Here is a 16,705-nt window from a genome sequence, read left to right on the forward strand (position 1 = left end):
GATAACATACCTATTATACAGTAGTTAGGACCACAGATAACATACCTATTATACAGTAGTTAGGACCACAGATAACATACCTATTATACAGTAGTTAGGACCACAGATAACATACCTATTATACAGTAGTTAGGACCACAGATAACATACCTATTATACAGTAGTTAGGACCACAGATAACATACCTATTATACAGTAGTTAGGACCACAGATAACATACCTATTATACAGTAGTTAGGACCACAGATAACATACCTATTATACAGTAGTTAGGACCACAGATAACATACCTATTATACAGTAGTTAGGACCACAGATAACATACCTATTATATAGTTAGGACAGATAACATACCTATTATACAGTAGTTAGGACCACAGATAACATACCTATTATACAGTAGTTAGGACCACAGATAACATACCTATTATACAGTAGTTAGGACCACAGATAACATACCTGTTAATAACATACCTAGTAGTTAGGACCACAGATAACATACCTATTATACAGTAGTTAGGACCACAGATAACATACCTATTATACAGTAGTTAGGACCACAGATAACATACCTATTATACAGTAGTTAGGACCACAGATAACATACCTATTATACAGTAGTTAGGACCACAGATAACATACCTATTATACAGTAGTTAGGACCACAGATAACATACCTATTATACAGTAGTTAGGACCACAGATAACATACCTATTATACAGTAGTTAGGACCACAGATAACATACCTATTATACAGTAGTTAGGACCACAGATAACATACCTATTATACAGTAGTTAGGACCACAGATAACATACCTATTATACAGTAGTTAGGACCACAGATAACATACCTAAGTTAGGACCACAGATAACATACCTATTATACAGTAGTTAGGACCACAGATAACATACCTATTATACAGTAGTTAGGACCACAGATAACATACCTATTATACAGATAACATACCTATTATACAGTAGTTAGGACCACAGATAACATACCTATTATATTATACAGTAGTTAGGACCACAGATAACATACCTATTATACAGTAGTTAGGACCACAGATAACATACCAGTAGTTAGGACCACAGATAACATACCTATTATACAGTTCCATAACATACAGTATACAGTTAGGACCACAGATAACATACCTATTATACGTTTAGGACCATAACATACAGTATACAGTAGTTAGGACCACAGATAACATACCTATTATACAGTAGTTAGGACCACAGATAACATACCTATTATACAGTAGTTAGGACCACAGATAACATACCTATTATACAGTAGTTAGGACCACAGATAACATACCTATTATACAGTAGTTAGGACCACAGATAACATACCTATATACAGTAGTTAGGACCACAGATAACATACCTATTATACAGTAGTTAGGACCACAGATAACATACCAGTAGTTAGGACCACAGATATACCTATACAGTAGTTAGGACCACAGATAACATACCTATTATACAGTAGTTAGGACCATACAGATAACATACCCTATTATACATATTACAGATAGTTAGGACCACAGATAACATACCTATTATACAGTTAGGACCACAGATAACATACCTATTATACAGTTAGGACCACAGATAACATACCTATTATACAGTAGTTAGGATACAGATAACATACCTATTATACAGTAGTTAGGACCACAGATAACATACCTATTATACAGTAGTTAGGACCACAGATAACATACCTATTATACAGTAGTTAGGACCACAGATAACATACCTATTATACAGTAGTTAGGACCACAGATAACATACCTATTATACAGTAGTTAGGACCACAGATAACATACCTATTATACAGTAGTTAGGACCACAGATAACATACCTATTATACAGTAGTTAGGACCACAGATAACATACCTAACATTATATACAGTAGTTAGGACCACAGATAACATACCTATTATACAGTAGTTAGGACCACAGATAACATACCTATTATACAGTAGTTAGGACCACAGATAACATACCTATTATACAGTAGTTAGGACCACAGATAACATACCTATTATACAGTAGTTAGGACCACAGATAACATACCTATTATACAGTAGTTAGGACCACAGATAACATACCTGTTAGGACATAACATACAGTAGTTAGGACCACAGATAACATACCTATTATACAGTAGTTAGGACCACAGATAACATACCTACTATACAGTAGTTAGGACCACAGATAACATACCTATAACATACCTATTATACAGTAGTTAGGACCACAGATAACATACCTATTATACAGTAGTTAGGACCACAGATAACATACCTGTTTAGGACCATAACAGTAGTTAGGACCACAGATAACATACCTATTATACAGTAGTTAGGACCACAGATAACATACCTATTATACAGTAGTTAGGACCACAGATAACATACCTATTATACAGTAGTTAGGACCACAGATAACATACCTATTATACAGTAGTTAGGACCACAGATAACATACCTATTATACAGTAGTTAGGACCACAGATAACATACCTATTATACAGTAGTTAGGACCACAGATAACATACCTATTATACAGTAGTTAGGACCACAGATAACATACCTATTATACAGTAGTTAGGACCACAGATAACATACCTATTATACAGTAGTTAGGACCACAGATAACATACCTATTATACAGTAGTTAGGACCACAGATAACATACCTATTATACAGTAGTTAGGACCACAGATAACATACCTATTATACAGTAGTTAGGACCACAGATAACATACCTATTATACAGTAGTTAGGACCACAGATAACATACCTGTTATACAGTAGTTAGGACCACAGATAACATACCTATTATACAGTAGTTAGGACCACAGATAACATACCTATTATACAGTAGTTAGGACCACAGATAACATACCTATTATACAGTAGTTAGGACCACAGATAACATACCTATTATACAGTAGTTAGGACCACAGATAACATACCTATTATACAGTAGTTAGGACCACAGATAACATACCTATTATACAGTAGTTAGGACCACAGATAACATACCTATTATACAGTAGTTAGGACCACAGATAACATACCTATACAGTTATACAGTAGTTAGGACCACAGATAACATACCTGTTAATATACAGTAGTTAGGACCACAGATAACATACCTATTATACAGTAGTTAGGACCACAGATAACATACCTATTATACAGTAGTTAGGACCACAGATAACATACCTATTATACAGTAGTTAGGACCACAGATAACATACATACAGTAGTTAGGACCACAGATAACATACCTATTATACAGTAGTTAGGACCACAGATAATACAGTAGTTAGGACCACAGATAACATACCTATATACAGTAGTTAGGACCACAGATAACATACCTATTATACAGTAGTTAGGACCACAGATAACATACCTGTTATACAGTAGTTAGGACCACAGATAACATACCTATTATACAGTAGTTAGGACCACAGATAACATACCTATTATACAGTAGTTAGGACCACAGATAACATACCTATTATACAGTAGTTAGGACCACAGATAACATACCTATTATACAGTAGTTAGGACCACAGATAACATACCTATTATACAGTAGTTAGGACCACAGATAACATACCTATTATACAGTAGTTAGGACCACAGATAACATACCTATTATACAGTAGTTAGGACCACAGATAACATACCTATTATACAGTAGTTAGGACCACAGATAACATACCTATTATACAGTAGTTAGGACCACAGATAACATACCTACAGTAGTTAGTTAATTATACAGTAGTTAGGACCACAGATAACATACCTATTATACAGTAGTTAGGACCACAGATAACATACCTATTATACAGTAGTTAGGACCACAGATAACATACCTGTTATACATTAGTTAGGACCACAGATAACATACCTATTATACAGTAGTTAGGACCACAGATAACATACCTATTATACAGTAGTTAGGACCACAGATAACATACCTATTATACAGTAGTTAGGACCACAGATAACATACCTATTATACAGTAGTTAGGACCACAGATAACATACCTATTATACAGTAGTTAGGACCACAGATAACATACCTATTATACAGTAGTTAGGACCACAGATAACATACCTATTATACAGTAGTTAGGACCACAGATAACATACCTGTAAATATACAGTAGTTAGGACCACAGATAACATACCTATTATACAGTAGTTAGGACCACAGATAACATACCTATTATACAGTAGTTAGGACCACAGATAACATACCTATTATACAGTAGTTAGGACCACAGATAACATACCTATTATACAGTAGTTAGGACCACAGATAACATACCTATTATACAGTAGTTAGGACCACAGATAACATACCTATTATACAGTAGTTAGGACCACAGATAACATACCTATTATACAGTAGTTAGGACCACAGATAACATACCTATTATACAGTAGTTAGGACCACAGATAACATACCTGTTAACCACAGATATACAGTAGTTAGGACCACAGATAACATACCTGTTATACAGTAGTTAGGACCACAGATAACATACCTATTATACAGTAGTTAGGACCACAGATAACATACCTATTATACAGTAGTTAGGACCACAGATAACATACCTATTATACAGTAGTTAGGACCACAGATAACATACCTATTATACAGTAGTTAGGACCACAGATAACATACCTATTATACAGTAGTTAGGACCACAGATAACATACCTATTATACAGTAGTTAGGACCACAGATAACATACCTATTATACAGTAGTTAGATAACATACCTATTATACAGACCACAGATAACATACCTATTATACAGTAGTTAGGACCACAGATAACATACCTATTATACAGTAGTTAGGACCACAGATAACATACCTATTATACAGTAGTTAGGACCACAGATAACATACCTATTATACAGTAGTTAGGACCACAGATAACATACCTATTATACAGTAGTTAGGACCACAGATAACATACCTATTATACAGTAGTTAGGACCACAGATAACATACCTATTATACAGTAGTTAGGACCACAGATAACATACCTATTATACAGTAGTTAGGACCACAGATAACATACCTATTATACAGTAGTTAGGACCACAGATAACATACCTATTATACAGTAGTTAGGACCACAGATAACATACCAGATAACATACCTATTATACAGTAGTTAGGACCACAGATAACATACCTATTATACAGTAGTTAGGACCACAGATAACATACCTATTATACAGTAGTTAGGACCACAGATAACATACCTATTATACAGTAGTTAGGACCACAGATAACATACCTATTATACAGTAGTTAGGACCACAGATAACATACCTATTATACAGTAGTTAGGACCACAGATAACATACCTATTATACAGTAGTTAGGACCACAGATAACATACCCGTTCATATACAGTAGTTAGGACCACAGATAACATACCTGTTATACGGTAGTTAGGACCACAGATAACATACCTATTATACAGTAGTTAGGACCACAGGTAACATACCTATTATACAGTAGTTAGGACCACAGATAACATACCTATTATACAGTAGTTAGGACCACAGATAACATACCTATTATACAGTAGTTAGGACCACAGATAACATACCTATTATACAGTAGTTAGGACCACAGATAACATACCTATTATACAGTAGTTAGGACCACAGATAACATACCTATTATACAGTAGTTAGGACCACAGATAACATACCTATTATACAGTAGTTAGGACCACAGATAACATACCTATTATACAGTAGTTAGGACCACAGATAACATACCTATTATACAGTAGTTAGGACCACAGATAACATACCTATTATACAGTAGTTAGGACCACAGATAACATACCTATTATACAGTAGTTAGGACCACAGATAACATACCTATTATACAGTAGTTAGGACCACAGATAACATACCTATTATACAGTAGTTAGGACCACAGATAACATACCTATTATACAGTAGTTAGGACCACAGATAACATACCTGTTAATATATAGTAGTTAGGACCACAGATAACATACCTATTATACAGTAGTTAGGACCACAGATAACATACCTATTATACAGTAGTTAGGACCACAGATAACATACCTATTATACAGTAGTTAGGACCACAGATAACATACCTATTATACAGTAGTTAGGACCACAGATAACATACCTATTATACAGTAGTTAGGACCACAGATAACATACCTATTATACAGTAGTTAGGACCACAGATAACATAGTTAGGACACAGATAACATACCTATTATACAGTAGTTAGGACCACAGATAACATACCTATTATACAGTAGTTAGGACCACAGATAACATACCTATTATACAGTAGTTAGGACCACAGATAACATACCTGTTAAAATATAGTAGTTAGGACCACAGATAACATACCTATTATACAGTAGTTAGGACCACAGATAACATACCTATTATACAGTAGTTAGGACCACAGATAACATACCTATTATATAGTAGTTAGGACCACAGATAACATACCTATTATACAGTAGTTAGGACCACAGATAACATACCCGTTCATATACAGTGGTTAGGACCACAGATAACATACCCGTTCATATACAGTAGTTAGGACCACAGATAACATACCTATTATACAGTAGTTAGGACCACAGATAACATACCTATTATACAGTAGTTAGGACCACAGATAACATACCTATTATACAGTAGTTAGGACCACAGATAACATACCCGTTCATATACAGTAGTTAGGACCACAGATAACATACCTGTTATACGGTAGTTAGGACCACAGATAACATACCTATTATACAGTAGTTCATATACAGTAGTTAGGACCACAGATAACATACCTATTATACAGTAGTTAGGACCACAGATAACATACCCATTCATATACAGTAGTTAGGACCACAGATAACATACCTATTATACAGTAGTTAGAACCACAGATAACATACCCGTTCATATACAGTAGTTAGGACCACAGATAACATACCTATTATACAGTAGTTAGGACCACAGATAACATACCTATTATACAGTAGTTAGGACCACAGATAACATACCTATTATACAGTAGTTAGGACCACAGATAACATACCTATTATACAGTAGTTAGGACCACAGATAACATACCTATTATACAGTAGTTAGGACCACAGATAACATACCTTTTATACAGTAGTTAGGACCACAGATAACATACCTATTATACAGTAGTTAGGACCACAGGTAACATACCTATTATACAGTAGTTAGGACCACAGATAACATATCTATTATACAGTAGTTAGGACCACAGATAACATACCTATTATACAGTAGTTAGGACCACAGATAACATATCTATTATACAGTAGTTAGGACCACAGATAACATACCTATTATACAGTAGTTAGGACCACAGATAACATACCTGTTCATATACAGTAGTTAGGACCACAGATAACATACCTATTATACAGTAGTTAGGACCACAGATAACATACCTACTATACAGTAGTTAGGACCAGAGATAACATACCTATTATACAGTAGTTAGGACCACAGATAACATATCTATTATACAGTAGTTAGGACCACAGATAACATACCTGTTAATATACAGTAGTTAGGACCACAGATAACATACCTATTATACAGTAGTTAGGACCAGAGATAACATACCTATTATACAGTAGTTAGGACCACAGATAACATACCTATTATACAGTAGTTAGGACCACAGATAACATACCTGTTATACAGTAGTTAGGACCACAGATAACATACCTATTATACAGTAGTTAGGACCACAGATAACATACCTATTATACAGTAGTTAGGACCACAGATAACATACCTATTATACAGTAGTTAGGACCACAGATAACATACCTATTATACAGTAGTTAGGACCACAGATAACATACCTATTATACAGTAGTTAGGACCACAGATAACATACCTATTATACAGTAGTTAGGACCACAGATAACATACCTATTATACAGTAGTTAGGACCACAGATAACATACCTATTATACAGTAGTTAGGACCACAGATAACATACCTGTTATACAGTATTTAGGACCACAGATAACATACCTGTTATACAGTAGTTAGGACCACAGATAACATACCTATTATACAGTAGTTAGGACCACAGATAACATACCTATTATACAGTAGTTAGGACCACAGATAACATACCTATTATACAGTAGTTAGGACCACAGATAACATACCTATTATACAGTAGTTAGGACCACAGATAACATACCTATTATACAGTAGTTAGGACCACAGATAACATACCTATTATACAGTATTTAGGACCACAGATAACATACCTGTTATACAGTAGTTAGGACCACAGATAACATACCTGTTAATATACAGTAGTTAGGACCACAGATAACATACCTATTATACAGTAGTTAGGACCACAGATAACATACCTATTATACAGTAGTTAGGACCACAGATAACATACCTATTATACAGTAGTTAGGACCACAGATAACATACCTATTATACAGTAGTTAGGACCACAGATAACATACCTATTATACAGTAGTTAGGACCACAGATAACATACCTATTATACAGTAGTTAGGACCACAGATAACATACCTATTATACAGTAGTTAGGACCACAGATAACATACCTGTTAATATATAGTAGTTAGGACCACAGATAACATACCTATTATACAGTAGTTAGGACCACAGATAACATACCTATTATACAGTAGTTAGGACCACAGATAACATACCTATTATATAGTAGTTAGGACCACAGATAACATACCTATTATACAGTAGTTAGGACCACAGATAACATACCCGTTCATATACAGTGGTTAGGACCACAGATAACATACCCGTTCATATACAGTAGTTAGGACCACAGATAACATACCTATTATACAGTAGTTAGGACCACAGATAACATACCTATTATATAGTAGTTAGGACCACAGATAACATACCTATTATACAGTAGTTAGGACCACAGATAACATACCCGTTCATATACAGTAGTTAGGACCACAGATAACATACCTATTATACAGTAGTTAGAACCACAGATAACATACCCGTTCATATACAGTAGTTAGGACCACAGATAACATACCTATTATACAGTAGTTAGGACCACAGATAACATACCCGTTCATATACAGTAGTTAGGACCACAGATAACATACCTATTATACAGTAGTTAGAACCACAGATAACATACCCGTTCATATACAGTAGTTAGGACCACAGATAACATACCTATTATACAGTAGTTAGGACCACAGATAACATACCTATTATACAGTAGTTAGGACCACAGATAACATACCTATTATACAGTAGTTAGGACCACAGATAACATACCTATTATACAGTAGTTAGGACCACAGATAACATACCTATTATACAGTAGTTAGGACCACAGATAACATACCTTTTATACAGTAGTTAGGACCACAGATAACATACCTATTATACAGTAGTTAGGACCACAGGTAACATACCTATTATACAGTAGTTAGGACCACAGATAACATATCTATTATACAGTAGTTAGGACCACAGATAACATACCTATTATACAGTAGTTAGGACCACAGATAACATATCTATTATACAGTAGTTAGGACCACAGATAACATACCTATTATACAGTAGTTAGGACCACAGATAACATACCTGTTCATATACAGTAGTTAGGACCACAGATAACATACCTATTATACAGTAGTTAGGACCACAGATAACATACCTATTATACAGTAGTTAGGACCACAGATAACATACCTATTATACAGTAGTTAGGACCACAGATAACATACCTATTATACAGTAGTTAGGACCACAGATAACATACCTATTATACAGTAGTTAGGACCACAGATAACATACCTATTATACAGTAGTTAGGACCACAGATAACATACCTATTATACAGTAGTTAGGACCACAGATAACATACCTTTTATACAGTAGTTAGGACCACAGATAACATACCTATTATACAGTAGTTAGGACCACAGATAACATACCTATTATACAGTAGTTAGGACCACAGATAACATACCTATTATACAGTAGTTAGGACCACAGATAACATACCTATTATACAGTAGTTAGGACCACAGATAACATACCTATTATACAGTAGTTAGGACCACAGATAACATACCTATTATACAGTAGTTAGGACCACAGATAACATACCTGTTATACAGTAGTTAGGACCACAGATAACATACCTATTATACAGTAGTTAGGACCACAGATAACATGCCTATTATACAGTAGTTAGGACCACAGATAACATGCCTATTATACAGTAGTTAGGACCACAGATAACATACCTATTATACAGTAGTTAGGACCACAGATAACATACCTATTATACAGTAGTTAGGACCACAGATAACATACCTATTATACAGTAGTTAGGACCACAGGTAACATACCTGTTATACAGTAGTTAGGACCACAGATAACATACCTATTATACAGTAGTTAGGACCACAGATAACATACCTATTATACAGTAGTTAGGACCACAGATAACATACCTATTATACAGTAGTTAGGACCACAGATAACATACCTATTATACAGTAGTTAGGACCAAAGATAACATACCTATTATACAGTAGTTAGGACCACAGATAACATACCTGTTCATATACAGTAGTTTGACTCTGAGGTGATATTATTATTGCTAGGAGATAGCTAGAACATTTGGCTCGAGACACATAGCATTGGATGATTTATGGATTGTTCCTGGTGTCCTCTCTCTGCCCACCAATCATGTGTTTAGTGGTTGGTATAAAGCTGTAGCAGCTGCTTGCCAATGTGTCCCCTCTCTGTCAGTGTTGCCAGTGTTTCTCTCTCTCTCTTTGTTTCTTTCTCTCTCTATCTCTCTCTGTCTCTCTCTTTGTCTCTCTCTTTGACCCTCTCTCTGTCTCTCTGTCTCTCTCTGTCTCTCCTCTCTCTCTCACTTTCCTCTCTCTCCTCTCTGTCTCTCTCTTTCATCTCTATCTCTCTCTCCTTCATCTCTCTCTCCTCCATGTCTCTCTCTTTCCTCTCCCTGTCTCTCTTTCCTCTCTCTTTCCTCTCCCTGTCTCTCTTTCCTCTCTCTTTCCTCTCTCTCTCTGTCTCTCTCTTTCATCTCTGTCTCTCTCCTCTCTCGCTCTCTCTCTCTTTCCTCGCTCTCCTCTCTGTCTCTCTCTCTCCTCTCTCTTTCCTCTCTTTCATCTCTGTCTCTCTCTCCCCTCTCTCTCTCTCTCTCCTCGCTCTCCTCTCTGTCTCTCTCTCTCCTTTCTCTCTCTCTCTTTCCTCGCTCTCCTCTCTGTCTCTCTCTCCTCTCTCTTTCCTCTCTTTCATCTCTGTCTCTCTCTCCCCTCTCTCTCTCTCCTCTCTCTCTCTCTCTCTCTCTCTTTCCTCGCTCTCCTCTCTGTCTCTCTCTCTCCTCTCTGTCTCTCTCTCTCTCTCTCTCTCTCTCTCTCTCTCTCTCTCTCTCTCTCTCTCTCTCTCTTTCCTCTCTCTCCTCTCTGTCTCTCTCCTCTCTCTCTCTCTCTCTCTCTCTCTCTCTCTCTCTCTCCTCGCTCTCCTCTCTGTCTCTCTCTCTCCTTTCTCTCTCTCTCTTTCCTCGCTCTCCTCTCTGTCTCTCTCTCCTCTCTCTTTCCTCTTTCATCTCTGTCTCTCTCTCCCCTCTCTCTCTCTCCTCTCTCTCTCTCTCTCTCTTTCCTCACTCTCCTCTCTGTCTCTCTCTCTCCTCTCTGTCTCTCTCTCTCCTCTCTCTCTCTCTCTCCTCTCTCTTTCCTCTCTCTCCTCTCTGTCTCTCTCTCTCTCCTCTCTGTCTCTCTCCTCTCTCTCTCTCTCTCTCTCTCTCTCTCTCTCTCTCTCCTCTCTCTCTCTCTTCTCTCTCTCCTCTCTCTCTCTCTCTCTCCTCTCTGTCTCTCTCTCTCCTCTCTGTCTCTCTCTCTCTCCTCTCTCTCTCTCTCCTCTCTGTCTCTCTCTCTCCTCTCTCTCTCTCCTCTCTCTCTCTCTCCTCTCTCTCTTTCTTTCCTCTCTTTCCTCTCTTTCCTCTCTCTCCTCTCTCTCTCTCCTGTCTCTCTCTCTCTCCTCTCTCTCTCTCTCTCTCCTCTCTGTCTCTCTCTCCTCTCTCTTTCCTCTTTTCTTTCTGTCTCTCTCTCTCCTGTCTCTCTCTCTCTCCTCTCTTTCTCTTTCCTCTCTGTCTCTCTCGATGCAGACAATGTTTTTATTGAGCGGATGGTCAGGGGGTCGGAACATCATTACAAATAATTAGACAGCAGATCGACCACAAATTGTTTGTTTGTTTTTTGGCTCAGAAAACATGGGCCGCCAAATAAATTCACCCATAATCGGGGGCCATAATCGACCCGCGGGCCACCAGTTGTGGACCCCTGAGATACAGCATAGTGACTGAGGCTCGGCCATAATCGACCCGCGGGCCACCAGTTGTGGACCCCTGAGATACAGCATAGTGTCTGAGGCTCGGCCATAATGGACCCGCGGGCCACCAGTTGTGGACCCCTGAGATACAGCATAGTGTCCAAGGCTCGGCCATAATCGACCCGCGGGCCACCAGTTGTGGACCCCTGAGATACAGCATAGTGTCCGAGGCTCGGCCATAGTCGACCCGCGGGCCACCAGTTGTGGACCCCTGAGATACAGCATAGTGTCCGAGGCTCGGCCATAATCGACCCGCGGGACACCAGTTGTGGACCCCTGAGATACAGCATAGTGTCCAAGGCTCGGCCATAATCGACCCGCGGGACACCAGTTGTGGACCCCTGAGATACAGCATAGTGTCCGAGGCTCGGCCATAATCGACCCGCGGGCCACCAGTTGTGGACCCCTGAGATACAGCATAGTGACTGAGGCTCGGCCATAATGGACCCGCGGGCCACCGGTTGTGGACCCCTGAGATACAGCATAGTGACTGAGGCTCGGCCATAATGGACCCGCGGGCCACCGGTTGTGGACCCCTGAGATACAGCATAGTGACTGAGGCTCGGCCATAATGGACCCGCGGGCCACCGGTTGTGGACCCCTGAGATACAGCATAGTGACTGAGGCTCGGCCATAATGGACCCGCGGGCCACCGGTTGTGGACCCCTGAGATACAGCATAGTGACTGAGGCTCGGCCATAATGGACCCGCGGGCCACCAGTTGTGGACCCCTGAGATACAGCATAGTGTCTGAGGCTCGGCCATAATCGACCCGCGGGCCACCAGTTGTGGACCCCTGAGATACAGCATAGTGTCTGAGGCTCGGCCATAATCGACCCGCGGGCCACCAGTGGTGGACCCCTGAGATACAGCATAGTGTCTGAGGCTCGGCCATAATCGACCCGCGGGCCACCAGTTGTGGACCCCTGAGATACAGCATAGTGTCTGAGGCTCGGCCATAATGGACCCGCGGGCCACCAGTTGTGGACCCCTGAGATACAGCATAGTGTCTGAGGCTCGGCCATAATCGACCCGCGGGCCACCAGTTGTGGACCCCTGAGATACAGCATAGTGTCTGAGGCTCGGCCATAATGGACCCGCGGGCCACCAGTTGTGGACCCCTGAGATACAGCATAGTGACTGAGGCTCTAATGAAAAGCTCAGTTCTATTGTTGAATAGATGAACTCAGCATCCCACAGCTCTCTCTACATTACAATAACTGTGTCTCAAATGGAACCCTATTCCCTATATATATTTCTCCACCATAGCCCTATGGGCCCTGGTCAAAAGTAGTGCACGACATAGGAAATAGAGTGCCATTTTGGGAAGCAGCCCTGACTGGCTGACTGGCTATGCACTACATAGGAAATAGCACAGTGACTGAGGCTTGGCCATAATCGACCCCTATATTCCCTATATATATTACTCCATCATAGTCCTATGGGCCCTGGTCAAAAGTAGTGCACTACATAGGAAATAGTGTGCCATTTTGGGAAGCAGGGCTTATTGTCCTGACTGGCTGTCTGGCTGACTGGCTGTCTGGCTGACTGGCTGACTGGCTGACTGGCTGTCTGGCTGTCTGGCTGACTGGCTGACTGGCTGTCTGGCTGTCTGGCTGACTGGCTGACTGGCTGACTGGCTGACTGGCTGACTGGCTGACTGGCTGGCTGACTGGCTGACTGGCTGACTGGCTGACGTTAGCCTTGCCCCGAGGATGAACGTGAGACTGAGTCTAGGTTTCGTGTTACCGGTTGGAATTATTTTTGATTTGGTTTGAGATGTTATTTGTTTAAAGTTTTAATCACCAGTTGGTTGAGAACTTAAACCGTGTTTTTTAAGGATGTACTGCTGCGACTATTCCGTTGTGATGAAATGTTTCATTTGGCCGTTTCCTGACCGTTCATGATCTTCTATTCAGGTCTAATTATAGAAGAGTCTTTCAGGACCACACGACAACTCAAAGTACACACAGTGCAATCTCCTCTGATCGCATATGACATCATCTCCTCTGATCGTTTATGACATCATCTCCTCTGATCGTATATGACATCATCTCCTCCGATCGCATATGACATCATCTCCTCTGATCGCATATGACATCATCTCCTCTGATCACATATGACATCATCTCCTCTGATCGCATATGACATCATCTCCTCTGATCGCATATGACATCATCTCCTCTGATGGTATATGACATCATCTCCTCTGATCACATATGACATAATCTCCTCTGATCGCATATGACATCATCTCCTCTGTCTGTATATGACATCATCTCCTCTGATCGTATATGACATCATCTCCTCTGATCACATATGACATAATCTCCTCTGATCGCATATGACATCATCTCCTCTGATCGTATTTGACATCATCTCCTCTGATGGTATATGACATCATCTTCTCTGATCTGGGACCAGGCTATAACACAACCACTGATCTGGGACCAGGCTATAACACAACCACTGATCTGGGACGAGTCTATAACACTGATCTGGGACCAGGCTATAACAAAACCACTGATCTGAGACCAGGCTATAACACAACCACTGATCTGGGACCAGGCTATAACACTGATCTGGGACCAGGCTATAACACTGATCTGGGACCAGTCTATAACACTGATCTGGGACCAGGCTATAACACTGATCTGGGACCAGTCTACAATGATCCCACTAATGTCGATCCCTCTGTCTGTCTGTCTGTCTCTGTATCGTCCCACCAGTGATCAGCTGCGTTGACCCAGGTGTTCCTGCTAATGGTCTGAGGTTTGGAGAGGACTTCACTGTGGGCCACAACGTCACCTTCATGTGCCAGCCTGGCTACCTGATAGAGGCAGGCGGGGCCACAACTCGCACCTGTACCCACAATGGCACCTGGAGCGCCACCACGCCCATCTGCAAAGGTACGACATCTGATGATGATGATGGTGGTGGTGGTGACGATGGTGGTGATGATGAAGAGTATGGTGATGGTGAAGATTATGGGGATGATGGTGATGACGATGATGAGTATGGTGATGATGAAGATTATGGTGATGATGAAGAGTGTGGTGATGATGATGAAGATGGTGATGGTGATAATGATGAAGATGAGGGTGATGATGATGAGGGTGATGATGGTAGTGATGATGAAGAGTATGGTGAAGATGGTGATGGTGATAATGATGAGGGTGATAATGATGAGGGTGATGATGATGAGGGTGGTGATAATGAAGAGTGTGGTGATGATGATGAAGATGATGATGGTGATAATGATGAAGATGAGGGTGATGATAATGAGGGTGATGATGGTAGTGATGATGAAGAGTATGGTGATGATGGTGATGGTGATAATGATGAGGGTGATGATGGTGATGATGATGATGAAGAGTATGGTGATGATGATGGTGATATGGGTCGTCTCAGATTACAGGAATGAAAATATGTCACAAAGCCATGTTATTAGATGTTATTAAAATTCCGTTAACTTTCCCCAAATTTCCTGGTTTCCCAGAAATCCTAGTTTTGAGGATTCCTGGATTTCCTACATATTCCCTCGTAATTCCAGGATTCTTTCAACCAGGATGACTTGAAAACCGGAGAATTTTAGCATAAATTACCAGAATTTTGCAACCCTAAATCTCATCAATTATTCCGTCAGCTAAAACCAAATGAATTATCGTCCTTCAACAAGCAGCGTCAACAGACCCCCTTTTACTCACGGCTCCCTTTGATATCAAAGAGGGATTTTAAGAGAAAGTCCCAAGTTGTATGGTTTTATCTCAACTGTGCGTCAGGACCTAGATGATGACAGCGACCAGTGAAGATGCTCTACTCTCTCTATTACACACATTATTAAACAGCTCCAGTATTGTAATGTGAGAATCATATGCCTGGCTCCTCTTCTGTTCTGGTTGGATGAACATTCAACGTTTCTCTACCTGTTGAGGAAACCCTACTTCCAGGAGCGCTGAAGCAGATCACAAGTATTACAGAAGAGAAGCAATAGATTTGCAACCAAGTCCCAAAACAAAATGGTTTGCATGTCAAATTGGCTCCCTGTGTACTATATAGTGCCCTTCCCGATCCCTACCCGAGCCCTACCCAAGCACTGTTTGTAGGTAGTGCACTACATAGGGAATAGGGTGCCATAGGGCTCTGGTCTAAAGTAGTGCACTATATATAGGGAAT

The 16,705-nt window shown here is 39.8% G+C and overlaps 1 protein-coding gene across 1 annotated transcript in view; it reads left to right on the forward strand.

Moving 5' to 3' along the window:
- Nucleotides 1-15,953, forward strand: part of LOC135519842 (CUB and sushi domain-containing protein 3-like) — a 241,788-nt gene extending 225,835 nt beyond the window's left edge. Inside the window, exon 28 of the mRNA XM_064945048.1 lies at nucleotides 15,259-15,953. Coding sequence (XP_064801120.1) covers nucleotides 15,259-15,953 — 695 coding nt within the window. The remainder of the gene's footprint in view (nucleotides 1-15,258) is intronic.
- Nucleotides 15,954-16,705: the final 752 nt, after the last annotated feature.

Source organism: Oncorhynchus masou, chromosome 29 (genome assembly GCF_036934945.1).
Source record: "Oncorhynchus masou masou isolate Uvic2021 chromosome 29, UVic_Omas_1.1, whole genome shotgun sequence".
NCBI classification, from domain to species: domain Eukaryota; kingdom Metazoa; phylum Chordata; class Actinopteri; order Salmoniformes; family Salmonidae; genus Oncorhynchus; species Oncorhynchus masou.